Source organism: Schistocerca cancellata, chromosome 4 (assembly GCF_023864275.1).
Source record: "Schistocerca cancellata isolate TAMUIC-IGC-003103 chromosome 4, iqSchCanc2.1, whole genome shotgun sequence".
NCBI lineage: Eukaryota > Metazoa > Arthropoda > Insecta > Orthoptera > Acrididae > Schistocerca > Schistocerca cancellata.
The window spans coordinates 597,306,785-597,332,523 of record NC_064629.1 but is presented as its reverse complement, the minus strand read 5'-3'; the positions used below and the strand labels follow the sequence as shown (position 1 = coordinate 597,332,523).

The 25,739-nt window shown below is 38.9% G+C and overlaps 1 protein-coding gene across 1 annotated transcript in view; it reads left to right on the top strand.

The window, feature by feature from the left end:
• Positions 1-21,682, top strand: part of LOC126184871 (egalitarian protein homolog) — an 84,311-nt gene extending 62,629 nt beyond the window's left edge. The window contains exons 5-7 of the mRNA XM_049927489.1: positions 8,796-8,891; positions 9,028-9,116; positions 20,864-21,682. Of these exons, the coding sequence (XP_049783446.1) occupies positions 8,796-8,891; positions 9,028-9,116; positions 20,864-21,291 (613 nt within the window). The 3' untranslated portion in view covers positions 21,292-21,682. The remainder of the gene's footprint in view (positions 1-8,795; positions 8,892-9,027; positions 9,117-20,863) is intronic.
• The last annotated feature ends 4,057 nt before the right edge of the window (positions 21,683-25,739 follow it).

The window sequence follows — 25,739 nt, the reverse complement described above, 5'->3', positions numbered from 1 at the left end:
GGACAGTTTTTCTGGGTGTATTGCGTGTTCCCACACATCCAGGGTCACTACTCAGATAATCTGCTCTCATGCAAGAAGAGCATGCAACCCCACTGGTACAGTCCATATGCTCTTTGCACCACCGCAACCAGTGCCACCAATGTGTGGCTGTCAACAGAACACAAGATACTGGTAGTGTGGCAGAGAGACAAGCCCCTTGCAGCCATTATGGAGTGAGAGTGCTTGCCTTGCACTCCTGTTAACATTCTGTCGGGCGCGGTGTTTGTCGCAGCTAGATCGGGCGCGGTGTATCAAATTGATCACACCATTTATTCACGTGATCATTTATTAAATGCTGTTCACAAAACATGTTATAAGTGGCAAATATATTTAAAGAAAGACAAAGATGACGTACGAGCACAACTGCAGTAGAAATATTCATCATTCAGATTTCTTATCGTCAGTGTTGAGCTTTAGTAACAAATGATAAAAACGTCGCTTTTTCATTTGCCCCTTTATTATATTTCACTAATAAAACACATTGCAAATGACAATTATCTTTACAGAAAGGCTGTTATGACACTGGAGCAGAACAACAATGATATTACAGCTCATTCATTTGTTTCATCGTCACTTTTTGACTGTGGTAACAAATGCATAATTTTTCCGCATTCAGAGCAAAAAGGTTCAATGTATATCAAACAGATAGGCTTCTGTCACATTTTGCAACAATATTTTGTCGGTCTTTTTTCTGTGCTGGTATTACACCTTTTCCTCATCCCAGTCCCTTGTTCCTTGTTTCTGCTTGTGTCTTCTGCTTCTTCTTCACACGTTGGCCTATATTGTTGTAGCCGCAGTTGAAGATCTCTGTGAATTCCTGAGGTGTCCAAGCATCTACGAACCAAGTGAGGTAGAACTAACGCATGTGAGAGTTGCTTCAGCAATCGTTTTCTTCGGATAAAATTCTCGTTGTTGCCATAGTAAATTACTTGTGAATTGATTCCACTCATATTGATCATTGCAAAAAATATGACGAAGTGCCAATGGCACACATTTCTTGCTACATTGTATGAAGCGGTCAACTTATCTGTAGTGTCGACTCCACCTTTGGTGCTATTGTAAAATGTTACAATGGATGGCTTCTGTTTATCTCTAGTGTCAGCATCTACTGAATTATCTTCATACAAACTTTATGCCAAGATAACACACTTTCCCTTTTTAGGAACGTAGGAAACTAGAGTACAGCCTTTCTTGAAGCCAAAAAAAGTGAAGTATGGACAGCCGTGCCTTTACTGGTAGCAAACTCCAGAGGAATCTCACGCTTGTTTTTCTTCATCGTCCCAACAAAATATTTTTCTTCTTAGCTCTTCTATCAAACCAATACTAGTAAACAAATTGTCTGCTGTCACATTTCGACCTGACTGATAAATTGGTTCACACAGTCGCAGAACAACATCTGAAGGTTTATTGCTAACATGGTACAATCCTTCTGGCTGCAACCCAGCGTATATTTCCAGATTATAGAGATAAAATACTTGGGAATCCACAAGAGCATATATCTTAATTCCACATTTGTTTGGTTTGCTAGGTATGAATTGCGAAAACTGCACCTTCCACGGAATCCTTCAAGTTTCTCATCTACTGTAACGTTTTCTCCGAGGGTGTAGGTTTTCTGGCAATTCTGTACAAAGAGACAAAATATTTCCCGAATCGATGTTATCTTGTCTAATTTTCTCCTTTCATCGCGAGTCACACGATTGTCAAATCTAAGGCACCGCGTGATGAATTTGAAACATTTTATGTTCGTAACGAGACAAAATTTTTCAATTCCATCCCCATCACTTCCCCACAGATCTTCTAAGCTTTGTCTGTTACTTTTGTTAACACCAGCCAAAAACAGAAGACCAATGAAGGCTTTTAATTCAATAATATCTATAGTTTTTATGTCTCTCTCTCGCTGAAAAGAAGCTTTGATGCTCCCAATATACTGATTGGTATACAGAACTACAATCGACAAAATGTCGTCATCAATGAGGCAATTCCAACTTTCCAAAGGCGTTCTCAATGCTTTTGCCGCACCTATAGGACCAGGTAACTTTTGAATAATATTGTGGGCCCTGAAACTTACTCTCGGCGATGGCGGAACTTTATTCCATTTTTTCTCTTTGTCCCTCCCATTATAATAATGCTGGCTTTCTTCAGTACTTCCTCGTCGTTTTCACTGTCGTTTTCCTCTGTTTCTGAATCTTCCTGCCGAACTCCAACTGCGTCATCACAATCTGTGTCTACTTCATCTTCAAAATCCTTTTGGACTTTATCATTATCCTCTTCGAACAACATTTTTTGTATTTCTGCAACATGATTTGGGTCAAGGAGGTTGTACATCTTACTGTAGCGTGCCATGATCAAGTGTCTCACACCTAAAATGATAAAATTCCTATAAAATAATGCAGTCAGGCGCAGTGTATCAATTTGATACCTGATACTCAAACATTCTTAACTGACGATTAAACGGTCCCAAAAAAAAAAAGTGCATTACACATTGTATATTAACGTTGTACTACTTACTAAGTTATGTTGATAACCAAAGAAATGAATTGTTGAAATGCAACACGAACGGGCGCAGTGTATCAAAATGATCAATCAGCACATATATCGACAACAGAGCAGTCGTATCGACACTGAAGCACACAACAATGACAAGCGTTCGGAAAAGGCTAGCTACTAGCGAGTAGGCGTCAGTGCTGTCACTCGTTGACAAATAATTTACAATAAACTTTGAGGTGTATCAGTTTGAACAGCCGCGCCCGACGGAAGGTTAAATATGGTTGCAATTTCACCTGCTATTTGATGTTGCACCCCTCTTGCCTGTTGCACAGCGTAGTGGTCATTTGTTGTTGTTGTTAACTGTGTTCAACCACCACCTTTGCGTAGTTTCCTTTGATGAACTACCACCTCTGCTTTGGGTAGCAGTGCGCATTGTTCACAGTGCTCCCCAGTAATATGAGCCAGTGTTGTGACTAATACCAAACTCCTAGGCTACACTCTTTTCACTTTGTTCTCCATTGAGTTTCTGTATGATTCTACCCCTTGTGAAGTCATACAAATGTTGCCTCTGGGCCATTTTGTGATGATTACCACCTAGTGCAGTGCACCATAACTGGCTCTGGGCACTATGGGACTTAACATCATTCGTCATCAGTCCCCTAGAACTTAGAACTACTTAAACCTAACTAACCTAAGGACATCACACACATCCATGCCCGAGGCAAGATTCGAATCTGTGACCGTAGCAGTCCAACGGTTCCGGACTGCAGCGTCTAGAACCGCACGGCCACCGAGGCTGGCGCACCATAACTGCTTGCTAATATACACACACTGTCTTCCAAAGTTCATACAACTGCTGCTGGGAGAGGTCCACTATAATTACTAAATATATTTATGCTACTTTATCTAGCTCTTTCTTCAGTTTTGCAGAGCAGTATATTTAAACCCGAAGGTCTCCTTTATTTCTCTCTGCTGCGTGCAAGGAAGATCACGATGTTCATCGTGTTTTGTATTTTTTCCAAGTGTCACATTTAGTGATACCTTTGCTGCTTGTTTGAGAACATTAGAGTGAATTTACTCATATTTTTATTGAAACAGATTTAATTTCCAGGTTGTCGGCAAATGCCAGGCAATCAACAGTGATCCTATTGCACTTCTCCAGAGATATCATTTGCAAGAACTTCTCTAACTAACGTCTTTTGCCACTAGTTTATTACCTTTCCCAGTGCGTGAGGGGACGGGGGAGGGCAGGGGGTCCCTGTTTTAATCCTTTATCGACTTTAGAACTTCTTGAAATTGCTCCTATGAACTTTACTCGTGATTTGGTAGTGGTTGAAGTCTGCTGGATAAGATGATGGGTCTGCTTGTTCAGTCCTGGTTCATGCAGGACTTTCATGAGAGTGGGTCAATTAGTCGAGTCATACGCCTTCTTGAAAACAAACAGTTTTCACTTGTAGCACTCATTTCAGGTTGAGTATTGTCTAGTTGGCATCTGGCTCAGTTTTATATGATCTTGGAGAAAATCTTGTCTGCAGCAGGTATCGGGAAGATCTCTTGGTAATTACTGACATCTGTCAAGTCTCCTTTATTGCAAAAGAAATGAATCAAAGTGAAAGTCCAATCACTAGGTAATGTTTCCATCTCGCAAATGTTTGTAGTATCTCTGTCAACTTGTTTACAGTCCTGACTCCAGCTTGCTCCAATAGTTCAGCTACTGTTAGGTAGTCCTTATACTCATCGTTTTTAAGGAATGGGTTGTATCTGAGAGTTTGGTCACGGGATGTTATCTGGATAAGTAAAGAATGTGTCAGATGTCTCAGAGCTAAGGAGTTTCTCAAAGTAACTGACCAGTAGGTGGCAGTTTTCAACATCACTGTAGGCTAAATAATTGGGGTTCCTGTTTTTATCATTTACTGCATTTTATCATTTATTGCATTTTCACTTGTGACAAATGCTGAGTCATGCAGTGATTTGAAGAATACCTGAAATTATTTATCTCCACAGAACTGGCTGGATAAGTCAGTTAAGAGGGCCAGAGGAGTGCAAGGGCATACCACCTCCAGTAGGACCATGCCTACTAAAGTTCTGTAGTATTCAAATCAACCCCCCCCCCCCCAAACAGACCACTTTTGGTCACTGAATGCTGCTACAGTACAGAAACTAGTGGAAAATGACCAATATGTTCCTGGAATCAAATACGGCTGTCACTGGATGAGTCTGTAACTGCATTTCACAACATACTACAAGACCAAGTTGAAATGAGAGTTTTGTTCTCTGTGGCTTGTTGTTTACAGAAATGCCATCCTTTTAGTGTAGAATGTGAGTTTCACATTTGGGTCCAGCCCATCTCCCAAGCAACAAACACCCCTTATCATCACAGTGATTCAAACAAATAGCAAAAGGACTAGTGTGTTTGATGACGAGATCCACCAGTTTCTCAGTAATTGCTTTCAGCTGGTAACAATAACCATTTAATGACACACTAATTTGGACAGAATAATGATCTAGTGGGGAAAAGTCTGCTTTAGGCTTTTCCTGTGACAATATACAATTTGCTCAAGATCAAGCCAAGCAAATGGATGCTTATTAGAGGACAGTAGCTTCCTTGTCTTTTACTAGTGAAGTTTGCCACAGTAGTTGATTCTGGTGGCAGTTGTTTTGGTATTCTCTTTACATGAGAGCATGTGAAAGCCCAATGCCTGCATGACTACAGGTTTGTGTGTGTGTGTGTGTGTGTGTGTGTGTGTGAGGGGGGAGGGGGGAGGTCATCCATCAACATCCACATCCTCATCATCATCATCATCATATGCACTAGCGTTATGCATCTTACCGAACCTGCAGTCAACTTTTACACCTATGGCCAGTATAAAGTTTGATGAAGTCTCAGTCCTGTGGAACATCACATAACTACTACATTCACTGCTACATGAGAATGACACTTCAAACACAGCAACTGTGATTGATTCAGAGAGAGAGAGAGAGAGAGAGAGAGAGAGAGAGAGAGAGAGAGAGAGAGAGAGAAGCAGCTTGTGACCTACAAAGAACAGACTGCTATTTAACTGCATCAAGACAGATCATACAATCTTTGACTGAACTCTTAAAATAAAATTGTTATCAAAGAATGAAATTAAATATTTCAACTTCTAACTGCTGAAGGTGGATGGGAAGCTTGCTTGGAAGTAACTTATTGAGGTTCTTGTGAAGAAATCATGTTTCTATCTACACTATGAAAATAATCTTCACTGACACTGAAATTGGCAACTGTAAGCCTTACATTGCTTATTTTCATTGCTTTATCACTTTTTTTCTTTTCTACTATTTAAGCATCAGTTGTGGAATTGGTGGCAGATAATTTAATTCTGAGCATTGAAATCTGAACATATTTGATTATAAAAACATTGTGGCTTTTTAAATGAGAACTGCACTTCTTATCACAGTTACATAGATATTTTATCACCCTTCTGTGTTCATGTACTGATTTTTTAATCCCATAATTCTAGTGCCTGATCAGAGCCTGATTCAAATGTAATTTTATTGTAGTTCTTTTTGATGACATTCACACCTTTTGGTAACATCAGAGAAGTTTTCAGTCAATAATGTTACCCAGCTTTCAGAACACATTGCCTGATGAAGTGAACCACCCGGATGATACGATCAGATGTTAATGGGACTTTGTCCATGTATACATGATTGGTTAGTACGTACACTAAAGAGCTAAAGAAACTGTTACACATGCCTAATATCATACAGGGCCCCAGCAAGCACACAAAACTGCCCCAACATGACATGCATGGAATCAACTAATGTCTGAAGTAGTGCTGGAGGGAACTGACACCACGAATCCTGTGTGGCTGTCCATAAATCTGTAAGAGTATGAGGGGATGGGGATCTATTCTGAACAGCACATTGCAAGGCATCCCAGATATGCTCAATAATACTCGTGTCTGGGGTGTTTGATGGCCAGTGGAAGTGTTTAAACTCAGAAGTGTGTTCCTGGAGCCACTCGGTAGCAATACTGGATGTGTGGGGTGTCACATTGTCCTGCTGAAATTGCCCAAGTCCATTGGAATGCACAATGGACACGAATTGATGCAGGTGATAAGACAGGATGCTTACACATATGTCACCTGTCAGAGCCTTATCTAGACGAATTAGGGGTCCCGTATCACTCCAACTGCACATGCCCTACACCAATACAGGGCCTCCATCAGCTTCAACAGTCCCCAGCTGACATACAAGGTCCATGGATTCACGAGGTTGTTTCCATACGCCCACACGTCCATCCGCTCTGTACAATTTTAAACGAGACTCATCCAACCAGGCAACATGTTTCCAGCCATCAACAACCCAATGTCTGTTTTGACGGGCCCAGGTGTGATGTAAAGCTTTGTGTCGTGCAGTCATTAAGGATACAAGTGGACCTTCGGCTCCAAAAACCTGTATCGATGATGTTTCATTGAATGGTTCGCACACAACCACTTGTTGATGCCCCAGCATTGAAATCTGCAGCAATTTGCAGAAAGATTGCACTTCTGCCACATTGAACGATCATCTTCAGTCGTCGTCGGTCCCGTTCTTGCAGGATCTTTTTCCAGCCACAGTGATGTTGGAGATTTGATGTTTTACCAGATTCCTGATATTCACGGTACACTAATGAAATGTTTGTACAGGAAAGTCCCCAGTTCATCGCTACCTCGGAGATGCTGTGTCCCATTGCTTGTGCTCTGGCTGTAACACCACATTCAAACTCATCCAAATCTTGATAACTTGCCATTGCAGCAGCAGTAATCGATCTAACAACTGCACCAGACACTTGTTGTCTTATATAGGCTTTGCAGACTGCAGCGTAGTATTCTGCTTGTTTAGATATATCTGTATTTGAATACACATGTTTATACCAGTTTCTTTGGCACTCCAGTGTATATGATTAAGAGTTTCAATTCTCTCTGTGACAGATAGAACAGCTGCCAGAGTGCATTAGTGGTGTTGATGTTACCAGGCCTTATAGGATGTAATGGATGTGAAAGTGCAGATGTTGTATGATCACTGAAGGACACCGAGGTGCCTCATGCTCGTGATTGACAGATCTACCACCACCCGACAGTTTGAAAAGGGTCTCGCTGTGGGTCTCTAGTTGGCTGGCAGCTCAAACTGTGCAATATCCAATTTTATGAGGCATTCAGATATGACAGTGGCTCAGTATTGGACTGCATGGAAAAGTGAGGGCTGGCATACTCATCATGAAAGTACAGGTCAACTACGTCTAACCACCAGAAAGGATTATGGTCCTATTGCTCACAAAGCACTTGACAACCCCTTTGCATATGAACCTGACATCTGGGAACAAGTAATGGACATCCTTCAACATTCTGTGGCATCCCACACCATTGCTCTAGTAGCACACGGGGTAGGGAATTATAGCCATAGTCTGCTATTAACAACACAACACACAAATGGCAACATTTGGAGTGGTGCTGGTAATGGGAAGCATGGACTGCTGGATAATTTTGCACTGTGTTCAGCAATGAATCACAGTTCTACAATACCCTCGATGATCACTGTTGGCAAGTGTGGCAATGTTCTGGGGAAAGGTCCTAATCTTCCAATGTTTGGAAGAGGCATAGCGGTGCCACTCCTAGCATCATTGTGTAGGTAGCCATTGGAAGGAAGGAAGGAAGGAAAATTAGAGTTTAACGTCCCATCAGGGAGCCACAGGTAGGACATCAGGTAATGGCTAGTAGGAATGGGAGGAACTGATGATACATTACAGACTTTGTATGTCCTCACATGTTTTCTCTCATGTGACAGTACCTTAATTTGTCTACATGACAATGTTCTTCCACATTTCACACACATTTCTGTGAACTATCTGCATGGCAATGATTTATTCCCATGGTCAGCAAGAACCCCAAATATGTGTGTGATAGAATATGTGTGGGACCACTCCGAACATCAACTTTGTCCCAGTGCCTGTACCCAGGTTATTAAGGACTGTTTGAAACAGTTGTGGGGCAGCTTGCCTCAGGAGGGGTCCATGAAGTTTCATTTCGTTTTCTCCTCCCGTCCTGGGTGCTTCACTTTTTTGTCAGGCTGCACATATGAAACAAAGCCACTTGTCATGTAATTACCTACTACTTTGTTCATGTTTTCTCACTTTTAAAATAGAAGTGTATACAAAAATGAAGTGGGTTTTTAAAATTGCCTAAGTAGGATGCTTTATCATATTTTAATTACTGTGCTAATATTTTAAGACCACATTTGTATTTTAGGTATCTAGATCTCTCAGAGGAGGAGAAAGAAAAACTGAAAGGTTCTTACAAAGTAGCCCGTAAATTGGAGAAGCTGGAAAGTGCTGGTCAAGATAAGTAAGTGCTGTAGGAGGAATGGTATATCATGACTTACATCATTAGTTTATTATTCAGTATTTACTGTTTTATTATCTGTTCAGGAGCTCTTGACTATTGCCATGTTATTAACACTTCTTAAAAAAAAATTTGTTAGGGATATTAAGAGTGACGAGGAAGATGACGACGACGATGATGAAAATGGTGAGGATGGCTGTGCCAGTGGGAAAACTTCTCCATCATCAGGTAAATATGATTTCTTCATTTTTCTGAACATTTGGAAATATTGTTGACAGTTTCTCCTTCAGTCCGAGCCTTAATTTTTTCTTTTCTTTTTTTTAAATTAAGCATCTGTTCTTGTTGATGCATTGCAGCATATCTTTATTCCTTACTCAATGCATCCGATTTTCAAGTCCACATCAAAAGCTTATGATTATTTCATTTTTGCTCTTATACTGTCCCTATTTCACACCCATTCAGAGCTGTGTTCCAAACAAGCTTTTATGTTATTGTTGTCCTGGTTTCAGTTTGTATTTTTGAATATTAGTTGCCATTTCTATTTATTGAAAGCCCTTTTGCCTTGTGCGATCCTTGCTCCTCTACACCTGTGTTCTTTTTCCAAGATAGAGAAATTTGTACAGCTTCAAGAGTTTCATGTCCATATTTAACATTTAGCCACCCAGCATATGTCTGGCTGCTGTGCTTATTACAGCCATCAACTACATCACTAAGCACCTCTCTCAATTCCTATTCACTTTTATAGATTACTGCTATGTCCTGAGGATGCCATCATTCCATTTTTCTGTCCACGACAAACAGCTCTGACACGGAGATAGTCCTCTACCTCCCTCGTGGCTTCTTTGATAACCAAATTAAATGTCAATAGTGACAAAGAGCTATTCTGCAATATACCTTTCCCTGTTCTGCCCTCTTAGCATTCCATCATTACCAACTACTGCAGTGTACCTTGCATAAAGAGAGTGGATTACACGTGTATCCACGGCATTGATACTGTATTCCATAAACATTTTATTCCCTTCCACATTATCAAAAGTCTTCTAAATGTATGAATGCAGTGCATGTTTCCTTTGTGTCTCTAAATGTACTCTGTATTACTAACCTCAGTGCTAAAATTGTTACTTGGGTGCCTCTCCAGTATTAGATAAAGCCCTCTTGTGTTTTGCTTTTGTGTAATACTGGATTGATTGTGCAATAATTTTCACAGTTACTCAGTCTTGATTTCTCAGGAGAGCAATAAATATATTTTCAAAATCTGATGTAATTACCTCACATGTTTATGTCCTTACACTGCCCTGTGACTTAAACCTCACAAGAGTTTCAGTGGCATTTCATCACTTTGGGCATTCATTCAGAAACTAATTTGCGTCAGTAACAGTTTGAGTTCCGATATAAAAACTGACAATTACTACCCACTAGTCGCAATAATAAACAACTTTGTATGTTATGTAACATCCTGATAATAATTTGGCCACTGCACACAACAGAAACACTGCCAATGAAACGATACCTTAGTGTATTCCTGATTATATTTGTTAAATAAGGGTTGTCTAATCGTGAGGGAAGTTATGGTAAGTTGAGTTCATAAATGAAAGTCAGTTTCATGAATTGAATTGCTGAAGTTTTATTCAGATTTAAAAACCACATGATATTACTTCAGTGTTACCCTTGGGAAACAAAAACACAGAAAAACAACATTGAGAAAATGAAGCTAATAATGTGTTACTGACATCATTTGGAAGACCAAAAGAAGGATAAATCAGAGTTCCTCATCTGTGCAACTCTCATTTTCAAACAAACAAGAGAAGCAAAACAATGAACTCCTCGTCCAAGATGTGGAAACAACCATATAAATGCAAGCTACTTGGAGTATAGGCTCTGAGGTATGAAATTAACACCCCATGCTGTCGCAAAAAGTGACATTTTCAACTGTACAGTCAGCACGGGATGACAGCAATGATCGTAGCCAATGTGACCAAACAAAATTGCCTCAGATCATGAAAATAGATGGGCATGCTGCAGAAATTTCCCTGATGTAGCGTGCAGAAACACATGAACATTTACTAGGTTGGTACCAAGTTTGAATGGTCTTCCAGAATTGGAGGATGTGGCACACACAGTGTCTAAAAAGGGGGAGGGGGGACGCAGTCTACAGGATTGGCCAAACAGAAATACTGCTAATATGGAGCTCAATTCCTCATGTTTCATGGGCACACAAAGGCAAGATTCTTATTGACGTCCATGCTGAGAAGATTTTTTGCTAGATCTACATCCACATCAATAGTCCCCAAGCCACCGTATGGCGTGTGGCAGAGGGCACCGTGTACAGCTACTTGTCATTTCCCCTCCTGTTCCAATCGCAAACAGAGCGAGGGGAAAAACAACTGTTTGTACACCTCCATATGGGCCCTAATTTCTCGTATCTTATTTTATGTGTGATGTATGTTGGCGGCAGTCGAATCATTCTGCTGTCAGCTTCAAATGCCGGTTCTAAAAATTTTCTCAGTAGTGTTTATCAAAAATAATGTTGCCTTCCCTCCAGGGACTCCAATTTGAGTTCCTGAATCATCTCTGTAACACTTAAGTGTTGCTCCAACCTACCAGCAACAAATCTAGCCACCCACCTCTGATTTGCTTCAACGTCTTCCTTCAATCTGACCTGGTATGGATCCCAAACACTCACGCAGTACTCAAGACTAGGTCACAACCTCATCAGATATGCAGTCTCCTTTACAAGTGAACCATTCTTTCCTAAAATTTTCCCAATAAACCAAGGTCAACCGTTTGCCTTCCCTACCGCAGTTTTCACATGCTTGTTTCACCTCATATCACTTTGCTATGTTACGCCCAGATATTTAAACGATTTGACTGTGTCAAGCAAGACACTAGTAATACCATATATGAACATTACAGGTCTGTTCTTCCTACTCATCCGCAATAACTTACATTTTTCCACATTTAAGGCTAGCTGCCATTCATTACACCAACTGGAACTTTTCTCTAAGTCATCTTGTATCTTGCTCCTGTCACTCCACTTCGACACCTCACCCTACACCACGACATCATCAGGAAACAACCAGAAATTGCTGCCCACCCTGTCTGCCAAATCATTTATGTATAAGGAGTGCAACAGTAGTCCTATCGCACTTCCTTGGGGCACTCCTGATGATACTCTTGTCTTTGATGAATACTCGCCGTCGAGGACAACATACTGGGTTCTATTATTTAAGAAGTCTTAGAGTCACTCACATCTGTGAACTTATTCCATATGCTTTTACTTTCATTAACAGTTTGCAATGGGACACTGTGTCAATTGCTTTCCAGGAAACTAGAATTACGGAATCTGCCTGTTGCCCTTCATCCATAGTTCCCAGTATGCCATGTGATAAAAGGGCAAGCTGAGTTTTGCACAAGCGATGCTTTCTAAAACCATGCTGATTTGTGGATGTAAACTACTTAGTCTCAAGAAAGTGTAGTATATTTGAACTGAGAATATGTTCAAGGATTCTGCAGCAGACTGAAGGTAGGGATACTGGTCTGTAAGTTTGCAGGTCCATTCTTTTACCTTTCTTGTATACTGTACTCACCTCTGCATTTATTCCAATCACTTGAGACTTTATGCTGAGCGAGAGATTCGTGATAAATGCAAGCTAGGTAAGGGGCCAATGCCGTAGAGTACTCTTTGTGAAACTGAACTGCTGATTTATTTGTTTTTCAAATCTTTCAGCTGTTTCTCGACTGATGTAAAACCTACAGGCTACGTATACAATGTATTCTGCAGCTGTTATGCAACGATTCTACCACCATGATTTATACTGCCTTGGTAATGCACTGTTAAATTTTCTTGAAAGAAATGAAAGTTTATACCCAGTTTGGTTCTGTAGTTATAACAGAAAAACAGACTCAAATATGTGATAATGAGTGGTGACAAAGGACACTAAAAAAAATTTTAGAGTTCAGACTATCTGATTTACTAGTCGTCAACACTTTTGATACGGCTTTACCCAGAGGGTACTAAACAATTTTAGAACATAGAAGATGTCAGATTTCATTAGAGTACCTGCAGAATATGGACCCCATTTTCAGTGCGCCTCTACCTTTTTGTGGCTTTTTTAAGGGCTGTATATATTTGCACTGCAAAACCAGTTAGCTGGTGGTGTAGAACATTATTATTCTAATGAAAATGCATTACTAGTTTGCAGAAGACTTATTTGCAATAGTGGGCCAAAAATAGCCTTTTTGGCATTGTTTGTAGAAAAATTGTTAACTTTGCCCTCAATTTGTAAACTATTGGAAAGCAGGAGGAAAACAGAATTTTGTATTCTAAAACCTTGCGTTGGTAAGTTGTTACCTACAAAGTTTCAGGTGTATCTCACAATTAATTCCGGAGATATAAAAAAGCTAAATTTCACACTTTTTTCGAGTGCATATTTTCGGCTGAATTTGCTTCAAATGATTAATCATCGTCATCGTCATCGTCATCATCATCATCATCATCTATTTCTTTCCTTTCTCAGACATTATGTCTGGTTATTATTATTATTTCTTTCTATTCTCAGATGTTATGTCTGGTCAAAAATGGACAGTGACGTGGACCTTGATCAAGCGTGACTTCCTTTTAACTGTACGGTATATGTTATATTGCATTTAGGAACTTTCGGGTCATTGAACATGTATCAATAATTACAGATTTTTGTAGTTGTATATATATATGTTTGGATGTTTATTATTATTATTATTATTATTATTATTATTTCTTTACTTTCTCAGACGTTAAGTCTGGTTAAAAATGGAAAGTGACGCGGACCTTGATCAAGTGTCACTTCCTTTTAACTGTACAGTATATGTTATATACCGTACAGTTAAAGGGATTTCTGTAACTGTATATATAAGTTTGGATGTAGCTGTATTGCATTGATGTACTGGTGGATATTGTGTGGTATGACTCCTGTAGTTGATACTATAATTGGTATAATGTCAACTTTATCCTGATGCCACATGTCCTTGACTTCCTCAGCCAGTTGGATGTATTTTTCAATTTTTTCTCCTGTTTTCTTTCGTATATTTGTTGTTTTGGGTATGGTTATTTCGATTAGTTGTGTTAATTTCTTCTTTTTATTGGTGAGTATGATGTCAGGTTTGTTATGTGGTGGTGTTTTATCTGTTATAATGGTTCTGTTCCAGTATAATTTGTGTTCATCATTCTCCAGTACATTTTGTGGTGCATACTTGTATGTGGGAACGTGTTGTTTTATAAGTTTATGTTGTAAGGCAAGCTGTTGGTGTATTATTTTTGCTACATTGTCATGTCTTCTGGGGTATTCTGTATTTGCTAGTATTGTACATCTGCTTGTGATGTGATCTACTGTTTCTATTTGTTGTTTGCAAAGTCTGCATTTATCTGTTGTGGTATTGGGATCTTTAATAATATGCTTGCTGTAATATCTGGTGTTTATTGTTTGATCCTGTATTGCAATCATGAATCCTTCCATCTCACTGTATATATTGCCTTTTCTTAGCCATGTGTTGGATGCGTCTTGATCGATGTGTGGCTGTGTTAGATGATATGGGTGCTTGCCATGTAGTGTCTTCTTTTTCCAATTTACTTTCTTCGTATCTGTTGATGTTATGTGATCTAGAGGGTTGTAGAAGTGGTTTTGAAATTGCAGTGGTGTAGCCGATGTATTTATGTGAGTGATTGCTTTGTGTATTTTGCTAGTTTCTGCTCTTTCTAGAAAGAATTTTCTTAAATTGTCTGCCTGTCCATAATGTAGGTTTTTTATGTCGATAAATCCCCTTCCTCCTTCCTTTCTGCTTAATGTGAATCTTTCTGTTGCTGAATGTATGTGATGTTTTCTATATTTGTGGCATTGTGATCGTGTAAGTGTATTGAGTGCTTCTAGGTCTGTGTCACTCCATTTCACTTCTCCAAATGAGTAGGTCAATACTGGTATAGCTGCTTATTATTATTATTATTATTATTATTATTTTACTTAGAGCAAAGAATGTTGTGTAAGAGGACCCAGTTTTGTTTCTTTCAAGAAAATATTAACGGAGATATTATGTCTCAAAGTTGCCAAAAACTTACTGGTGCACTGTCGATAGCTGCAGTATGTGGTGAAACAACTTGCTATCTCCAACACTATTGAATTTACGATCGCGAAACTTTACCAGTGTTCATGGGGAACATGTGCAGTTATTCATGCAAAAATGCATCAAAATCAATTGTGGTCACGTGGGAACCTTTAGACCACTTGACATGGAATGATCCTTTGGTCATCTTGAGTAGCTTTTTGCAATTTATGAAAGCTTCACTATTTACCTGAGCACCTTTGTTGATGATGGACTCCTGTCTGATGATGACAGGATAACAATGTCCAGCAACAACCAAGTGCCCAGACGAGTCTGTTATGTGTACTTGTTTGAATAGCTTTGTTAAGCTGGTTTTATAATCTGCCACAGTTCGACATTGTGATGCCTGCAAGGTGTTACATTCTATAACAACATTGTGACTGCATTCTGTTTTGTCATTGATAGTTATTCTTGCTGTAAATTTTTGTCAGTTCGACATATTTACCATGTACGACTCAGCATAACTGTTATATCACAGAGAAGTCTTATTTATCTGGTGACATGCATTCAGCCTTACAAAAAAAGAAGCCCCCAAGTTGAACATCTCCCTAACTTTGGTGTACTGCAAAATCCTTTAACATATTCTCCGTTCGAATATAAAACTTTCTTCAGACTGAGAAGCTTATGTCCACAAATCAGCATGGTTTTAGAAAGCATCGCTTGTGCGAAACTCAGCTTTCCCTTTTATCACATGGTATACTGCTAACTATGGATGAAGGGTAAACAGCAAATTCCATATTTCTAGATCTCCAGAAAGCAATTGACATGGTGTCCCTCCACAGATTTAAAAAAAGGTATGAACATATGGAATAGGTTCCCAAGTATGTGAGTGTCTCAAATACTACTCAAGTTATAGAACCCAGTACGTTGTCCTAAATGGAGGGTGTTCATTAGGTACCAAAATATCATCACGAGTGCCCCAGGGAGGTGTGACAGGATTGCTGCAGTTCTATAATTTATAAGATAGGGTGAGCAGCATTCTGCAACTGTTTGTTGACAACACTGTAGTATATGGGTAAGTCTCACCATTGAGTGACTTTAGAAGGTTACAAGATGCCTCAAGACAGTCTTAATATTTTGTGTGATAAATGGAAGCTTCCTCTAAACGCAGAAAAATTTAAGTTAATGAGGACGAGTAGGACAAACAAACCTGTAATATTCAGATCCAGCGTTAGTAGTGTCCTGCTTGACACAGTCATGTCATTTAAATATCTATGAGTGTAACATTGCAAAGCAATATGAAATGGACTGAGCATGTGAGGATTGTGGTAGGGAATGCAAATGATCAACTTGGGTTTATGGGGAGAATTTTAGAAAGAGTGTCTCATCTATGAAGGAGACCTCATATAGGACACTGGTGTGACCTATTGAGTACTGCTCAATTTTTTGGGATCTGTAGCAGTTGGATTAAAGGGAGGCATGAAAACAATTCAGAGGCATGCTGGTAGATTTGTTGCTGGTAGATTTGTTGCTGGTAGGTCTGAACAACATTTAAGTGTTATGGAGATGCTCAGGGAAGTCAAATGGGAATTCCCAGTGGGAAGACGGCATTCTTTTCGAGGAACACTGTTCAGATAATTTAGAGAACCGGCATTTGAAGCTGACTGCAGAATGAAGCTACTGCCACCAACATACATTTTGCCACGGAGATAAGATATGACAAATTAGCACTCATATGAAGGCATGTAGATCGTCATTTTTCCCTCATTTTATTTGTGAGTAGAACGGGAAAGGTAATGACTATCAATGGTACGGGATACCCTCCACCATACACTGTATGGTAGCATGTGGAGTATCTATGTAGACGTAGATGTAGATGTAGATGTAGATGTAGATGTAGATTGACCTTAACTGACAACAGCAGTTAGTTTCTATGAAATCTTCGTGACTGTCATTCATGGAGGATTTTCATCTGTGGTGGCATCACCTCCACAGATGGTCACCTCATTTAGTTTCCCTGAATTCGGTGGCTAGACGAGCAGCTTGTACCAATTTTACAGCAACAGGGAATGGCTACAGTCTGTCAGAGAGTGACCTTGTCCAGAGTGTGGCGATAGGCTTCATCCCACAGCTCGACTACAATCTCCTGCAGTATACTGGTGTACACAGGACTGTTGTGATGGATGTCGTCTTGTGGCATAACAATCTAATACACTTTCTCTGCAGTAACACATATGACCAAGCATCCATAGTGAAAACATACTGGCATGTTGCCGCCTGTCCTCTCAAAATCTGTTTTCCTGTCGTGTGTTATAGTTTGAGGAGTTTGTTGTACATGCATTGACAGGATGCTGGGATGTCATTCAACAGGTGCAGCATAAATGAGTTCACTCAGCCCATTCTTCATGCACATTTAGCTGGCACAGAGATTAGTGCTGAATATAGATACACCACTTCAACATTCTCGATTACGTCCTAACATATGAGGTGATCATACATGGCTGGTATCTCTTGTGCAGTCAGTCCAACATTTCTGGCTGCTATTAATAGTTGTATCTCTCCTCTTGCTACCAGGAGTGAAGTATGTCGTCATGGTGGTCTTTGTCAACAACCAGAGGAACCTCATTTGGGAATCAAACTTTTACACAACTCTTTTCTGTACATTTCCTTGATGCACTTTCACCACATAATGAATTCCTCAGTTGTGACATCCTTTACCAGAAGAAATTGGCACGTCTTGAGAGACTCCTTTCTTCAAGTGAGAGATTTTGTCTTCTTTTATCACATTTGGTTTCACAATATGGCATGGGAGCAAAACATTTTTTTATGTGAGATGCTGTCATTTACCATGATGTTGGGTCCTGTTCTGCAGTCAGTCCACTAAGCAGACTTGCTGTTCATTGTTATCAAATGTCTGAAATTTACCCCAGTCTTTGAGCTTTTCTTGGTTCATCTCTTAACCACTGCTGGGCTGTACTGTCCAAGTACAAAAATGGTTCAAATGGCTCTGAGCACTATGGGACTTAACTTCTGACGTCATCAGTCCCCTAGAACTTAGAACTACTTAAACCTAACTAACCTAAGGACATCACACACATCCATGCCCGAGGCAGGATTCAGGCCTGTGACCGTAGCGGTCGCGCGTGTCCAAGTACAGTACAGTACAGGTGCCGCACACATATGATGCCAACCCACTTATTGTATTTAGTGGTTTGGTTAAACCCTTTTAGCCATTTTGCCTGATCCTAGCATGTGTCTCCGAACTATAGTGATGGAGGCTTGATGTGCAGCTGATTTACTGCCATTTGGAATCTGTTGGTCTTTTGAATGTATGTACTTCAGGTACAATGTGCTCTTCTATTCTAGTTCCTGTCCATGTAGGCAACTGCCTCTACATTGCCTAATTGGAGCCACAGTGATGTAGATGTTTTGAAATACCTGGCATCTCCATCTAACATTGTCACATCATAACCACAATTTGAGTCCAAATCTGAAAGAATGGTCATCAGTGAAGTACAACCACTAGTACTGAAAGTACTATTATTACAGATACCAACATACAAACAGAACAGCTCTGCGTCCTGGGTGGAGTACGTTTTGTATACAGATATGTTAATGTTTCCATATTCTGCATTGTATGCAGTGCAGTCAGATCTTTTGATAATATTGTGCTATAGTAGGTGTGTAAGGATTCACGTATTTCCCTTGCAGCAGCCAAACATGTTTCATTCAGCGTCACTATGTACAGCACTATATTTTACATCTACTGTGCAGCAGTCCCTTTTTCTTTAGAAGTTTGTATGTGATGACTCTATACCATGGAGGGTACCTTCTGTCAGCAACAGTTCCACCAGGTACATATTTATCAAGTGCATGATCAACTCTTCTTTTAAACTTGAACCATAGTTCCATATGACCTCTCCAGAGCTGAATATTTGACACTTGAGTATTACAGCTGCCTTCTGTTCGCGTTAGATGCAATATACTTCCATAAGTTGGTTTCTGCTCTGTACGTTCTAAGTTGTTTTCAGAGAAGACCTGTAGTAATGTTTCATGGGATGTCTTGTCACGCCCACCACTAACAAAACTGTAGTTATTGTAGTTGGATGGTTTAAAGTTTGTCTGAGGAACTTACATGTATCAAACTGAAGTTTTTTTATAAGCTTTTGGTTACACCTGGGGTGTCTGGTGGTCAATGGAAAGATCAGATTACAAGTTTATGCCCACCCTTGATACTGAGTCTTACCCCAACAGTCTCACATGCAGCTTCAATTGCTATCTCTGTGGTTTTCAGTTTGTCTGTTGCAACTAATATACCACCTCCATTTCCTATTAGGCTAACCTTTCTTCACAGGTGGAAAGAAAACAAGCAGAAAGAGAAAGTTGTCAAAAGGTGACAAGTTGCAGTGGCAGTGGTGTCACCCCGAAGACAGATTCCTGAAGGACTCACATTGTGATGGATAAGCTAATTACAAATGCATGTCAGAATACAAGTCAGTATCTGATTTCTTATAATGAAATGAGCAAATAAATACCTGTATGAGTGTTGATAATTTGATTAGAAGAGGCTTTTGTAAAATAGTTATAGTTTGCCAATGTGTGTTATAATGGCAATGTATTTAATGCCTTAGCTATAAGGTAATGATTGAATGCGGAAGAAAATCTGCCACCTTAGTTAAATATAGACTCTGGAATGTAATAAAATTTTAGTTTCAGTGTGTATCTGACGTTAGTGACACAGGAGCTGATTACTATCAGTCTTTTTCAAAGACAAAGGAGGATGGCCAGCACTGAATCTGTGGAGTAACACAGTGAACAAGATGGTTTGGCATGAAGTACATTTGAAAAGCTACAATTTCAAAGCATGTACCCAGATATTTTGTAGGTTAAGTGGTTTCTCCCTGTGTTCAGCTATAAATCTAAGAATGAAATTCTAATGCACAAATTGTTTTGTAATTTCAATTACAGCTAGGCACCACAGAGAGTATTTAGTAGATACAGTTCCGTTAGGAACCCATGTCCGGATATATACCATTTGGAAATAAAGTAATTTTGAAGACCTGATTGTTTTCAGATACCCTGCTTCACAGGATGCACACAGAAGGGAACAATCCCTGACCTGCACCTTCTACAGGAGCCCATGGTATAAGCAGTGTTTTGAACACACTGTTGGGTTCTCTTCCACATGACTGATGTTCTATAAGTCTAGAGAATGGCCCATCTGCAGAGCACCAGTCGACCCTCCTATTTGCAGGTGTAATAGTTTCTCACAGCCGTTGTTTGACAGAAATGGTATGTCATATCATAATTACAACATATATTGACAACAGCATCTTCAGTTTGTGCGCTTGGCATGAAGTGGGAGATTTGGAAACGATCTGATTTTCAATGCGGTTTTATTTCCAAACAGAACATTTGTGGACATGGGTTCATTATCAGAACTATCCACTAGTCCCTTCTACTGCCTCCAGAAGCCTGTAATAAGAATTGGGTAACACCCCTGTATATTACCTACAGCAATTTTGATAACTTCAGTGTATCAACTTCAAGACAGGAAAGAAGTTCTCAGTGAAACAGTATTTCTGTAACTAGGAGCAGTGAAGAATATGTGCAGGTTGTTTTCCATATAGTATCAGCATATGTCACAAAAATCTGTTTCTTTCCTTTGTTGTTTATGCTCCTCGTACTATTATATTTTTGTTGAGTGTGTGCTACCTTAAGGGTAAAACAGTAACAACACAGTCTAAGAGCCATGCTACTACTGATGCAGCGACCCAGTTCCACAAATAATTTTTCCATTTTCAGTACACAAATTATTCTCACACGACAGTCATGTACAAATCATTGTATTGTGTGTGCTGTATTAAATGTGTTTCTTATATTTGTGAACATTTCTTTTGCAGCAGACATCACTTCACCAAGAACACCAAATTCTGGACCCCCGAGCCTAACAGAATCGATGCAGCTGATGGATGAAATTCTATCAGATGGGCGCATGGACAGGCTGGAGAAAATTGAGAAATTGGAGTCTATTTTGTCTGCTGCTACCTCTGCTGCAGTTGTGTCAAGGAGCCAGCAGACTTCAGCAAACTCAAACACTCAGACCAGTAGTAGTGATGAACAAGGACCTTGCAATTGTCAGTGCCATGCCCAGAAACTTTTAAATAAGAAACCCATAAAAGAAATTGACTGTATCAAAAGTACTGATGTGGCATGCCAGACACTTTCAACTGGTGATATTGTCATAACTCGGATATTCTTTACAGAGGAAGAGAAGGAACGAGAAAGAACTATTACATCATCTCCCAAAAGGGAGATATCTCACAATTAAGTATTATCTCTGTTCTAGCTTTTTCCTCCATTTGTCTGCTAATGTAATTATTACAGAGGCTGGCACAGACTATGGGAAGTATTTCAGAATCAAAAATGTGTTTTGGTCTCGTGGGCTTGCTGGTAATTAGTTAGCAGTGAATATGAGTATGTGTATGTGTACAAAAACCTGTAAATATGCAAACATATATACAGGTGTTCAAATTTGCTGTACATATCTGTTCGCAAGTCTTATATTGTGTATTCCACAAGCCACTCATTGCATTCAAGGTGATCCTTTGTGAAAAATTCCTAAACTCACCATACCAACCCATATCTATTCATTCTCTCTCTCTCTCTCTCTCTCTCTCTCTCTCTCTCTCTCTCTCTCTCTCTCTCTCTCTCTCTCTCTCTCTCTCTCTCTCTCTCTCCCCCCCCCCCCCCCCCCCCTCCCCCCTCTGCCGTTGGTTGGTTGGTTGGTAAGGCTTATGATATCCGTTCAGAATATCTTGTTAGATGATAATACTTTCTCTTTGTTGTGGGCATTCTATATAAATGCAAAAATTATATTTGTAAGTCATTAAGGATGTCATGAAGATAGTAGAGATGGTATGTCTCACACTGTGTTAAACTGTAGGGATGAATCATCTAGTACCGTAAATGTGTTCTTCCAGATATAATACTCCATGTTACTTGTCAGATAATGCAGTTAGTAGGTTATTGTTTGTGATGTCGTATACTAAAATGTAGCCATCAAATAATACCAAGCACTATAAAAAAAATAAAAGGATTTCACGTGGAGGCAGTATACTGATGCTGGAAATTTGTACATGTACCTTTCTTTCATAAAAAGGTAGCGGTGGTGCTGAAACACTTGTTTAAAGTGTTGGGGATAAGGAAGACATTTGTGTAACTTGTGGAGGAAGCATGTGAGGCTTTATCACAGCATAGAAGAAAGTGTGTGAAGAATGTGAAGAATTTCATGTGGAGTATTGGTTACAAAACATGTTGTGTACAAAGGTACCAGGCAAACTAAATATTTTCTTAAATTCAGTTTACCATTATACTCTTAAAAGACAAGACTGACTTTACAAAATGTTTATTATAGTCCGTATGGAACTGTGTTTAAACACTGCAGCTCTAATTCAAACTAGTGACAGCCCTGTTTTACTTTGTATCATTCCTCTCTGCTACCTGCATTTTATTGGAGCAACATTGGTCGGTTGTCTATTTAGCCAGTTTTTTGCTTGTGATGTAATTTTCTGTGAGAAACAGGCATCTTAGGCGTATATTAGTAGTTCATTGTTGTAATTGACAAAGCTCATTTTTGAAACCAAAGAAAACTAAAGCAAAAACAATGGCATACTCTAGTTTGCAACCTTTCAACACACTCCATATTTGCAAGAAAAATCCATTGAGAATCTAGTTCCATTGTTGCTGCTGTAAATAATCCTAAAATATTACCTATTTGAAGGTTTTTGTAATATCAGGAAATCGGTTTCATATTACAATAGGTTATTAACAGTTTTATATTTAATGATTAAAATGGTTTTTAAGATGTGAAATGGCTTTACCCAAGCTATTGAAAATATTTACTATTTCGTTGCTCTCCATTATCTTTTTGGGAAAATTGTATAGACAAAGTAACAGTGCCAATTTTAGTCTGTAAAGTGGTTTGCAGATTTTTCAATTTTTAGAAAATATTTTCTCCTTCATGTGATTTTTTACACACTTTTTGTAATCATTTACCCTCGTCCCCCCCTTCCCTCCCCCCCTCTCCCCCTCTCCCACCCCCCCTTTCCCACAGGATGTGTTATCCTCCAGTGCAGCAGAAGGGTTCAACAGATATTTTGAAGCTTGTCCAAGTGCATGTTTCATTGCATTGACAACGTAAGATAGACGAGTTATGTGGCTTTCTGCGCTATGCGCCACTGTCGTGCCCTGTGGCGACTTCAGGAAGTCTGCACATCCCTCATCTGTGAAATGAATTTCTTATTTGTAACAGACAGATTATAATTCGGTTTACTATCTGTTACCAAATGATATCACATAGTGTAGAATGTATCATACATTTATTTTTATTTGCAGTGTACATGTTATGAAAATGGAGAGTGCTCCTCACCATGCAGTGGAGGTGTTGAATCACAGACAGGCATGACAAAGATACTGCAAAACAAGAAATCTTTTGGCCCAAAGGCCTTTTTTCTAGCTTTCTTGTCTGCGACTCAACATCTCCACTATATGGCGAGTAGCAGTGTATCCTTTCCATAAAAATTGTCATTATTCCATCCTCCATTTTCCATTGTTTAAGTACAGTGCCCAAATTTTTGCCACTAGCCACATCTGCTCCACTATGATTTTTCATACTATGTGATTTATTGTACTGAGACATCCATTAAGATCTTCATTGTCCTTTTCTTTTTCTGCTACGTTCAGTTCAGAACTGTGTCCAAAATTTTTCCCTGGTCATTCTAAACAACCAGTAATATCACAGCTATCTTTAAAGATGTCATTCAGTCAAATTTCCTCCTCCTGGTACTTTGGAAATTTGGCTTATAGTCTACTGTTATAAAGCTGCACTGCCATTTTCCACTCTCTGCTTTTAGCTCTACCTCTGGCAGCTATAAATAGTGCTTCCGCATCTTAAGTTCTTGAAACGGGTTATTTGTGCTGTATAGTGGTTATAGCATTTAGGCTGTATATAAGATACACTCCAAGCTTTTACTTCCATTACCAAAAATTAGAATTTTTGACATTAGTACTGAAGCCTATAAACTAAGATAAGCAGAGCAATCATAACTTTTGTAAAATATTTTTTTTTTTTTTTTTGTAAATTTGCTAGGCCATCGCAGACTTACAGTGCTGTGTTGCGTGCAGGCCCTATTTTCAGGTTTCTATGTTTACAATATAATCAGTTTCTGATATTTCAGTAATGTATTTTTGATGTTTTCAAATCAGTGTAATAATAGATTAATTACATTTGAAATATCTCTAAAGATATAAAAAATATGTGTTGCATTTTTCTCTGAAATGTTGAGAAGTGCCAAATGAGAACCATTTTTACTTAATTTTGTAGCGACTGTTGGAAATCGTATTTGGTGGAGGGAAGATTAAATATACCAATAATAGCTATTTGTTGAACTGTGTTAAGTGGCAGAAATAATATCCATTTGCCTTTATATGCTCATTACTCTGTTTATGGAGCAACTTCATTAAATTATAAGCAAAGGGGAAAATTTTGAATAAATTGACATTATGTACTGAAGGTAGGTGTATGTTCCAGAAAGGTAGCATTAATGTACTACAAAATCATTTTCAGTAAGGCTAACTTTCTGTTTGTAAATATTTTGATTCGTATGGTGGTTATTAGTTGCATAACATTTTTGAATGAACATTTAATCCTTTATTTGAATGAAATGAGCTACAAGGTTTTTTTTTTTTTTTTTTTTAACATTGTAGAATTCTTGTGGAAATCACATTTGTAATAAAGTCAATCCATTAGTTATTATTATCTTACCTGTGTTACCAGGAGAGGTTTGCAACATGTTATCAGTGAAATTATGATGAACAAAAAAATAAATATTGTGAAAATAAGAAATAGCTTTCCAGGGATATTAATGAGAAAGAACTTTGTGAAAATGTCAAATTGGAGACTGCTCGTTTAACAAGTATGAGACAGAGATTCGATATTAATTTCTGTTGATGTCATCTTGGCAATGTTTAGTGTTGTTGAAAATATTTAAAGTAAGTACTATGAGAAATATAGGTTCTCTCACTTTAACCGGTAATGTGGAATGTGCAAGTTACTTAAACTAATTTGTCTTGATATAGAATTAGACTAGCAGACATTCAAGATTTGTTGAAATGTATGATGTAGGGGCTTTTAAGTGTCCCTGACACAGCATGTATCATCAGATCTGGATTCACCCTTTCCGTCACATATTCTAAGCAAAATGTCTTTACCATGTAGACTATCCTTGCATGACTAAGTGTATTAATGTAAGTGTGTCTTCCCCTTTCACTACAGTCTTTCTTAATTGCTTCACTGTAAAACCACCTATTTCACATAAAAATACCAACCATTTGTATGATTACTTGTTAATTATTTTTAATTGAGTTAGTTCACCAGATGCTTTGAAAGTATACTCTTACATAGCTTGGTAAGCATTCCATTGTTTCATCTATCAATTAGAATAATAAATTTTTCTGCATTTGTGTTGTGCCACAACCACTTTCCGAAGTAACAGCATTACGGAGTATGCTGAACTGACTATCGCCCTTTGTAGCTTTCCAAAGCTAAACTTAATTTCTATAGAAGTTGTTAATTCCATGGAAATCTCCAAATTATGTTGCTTAGAATTACACTATAAGCAATAAACTTTGCAGCCTTTGAGGTAAAATAAATCTGCACTTAGGAATTTCAGTTTTTATCAGTAATTATGTTTATAGTGTGAGGAGGGTGGGTGGGGG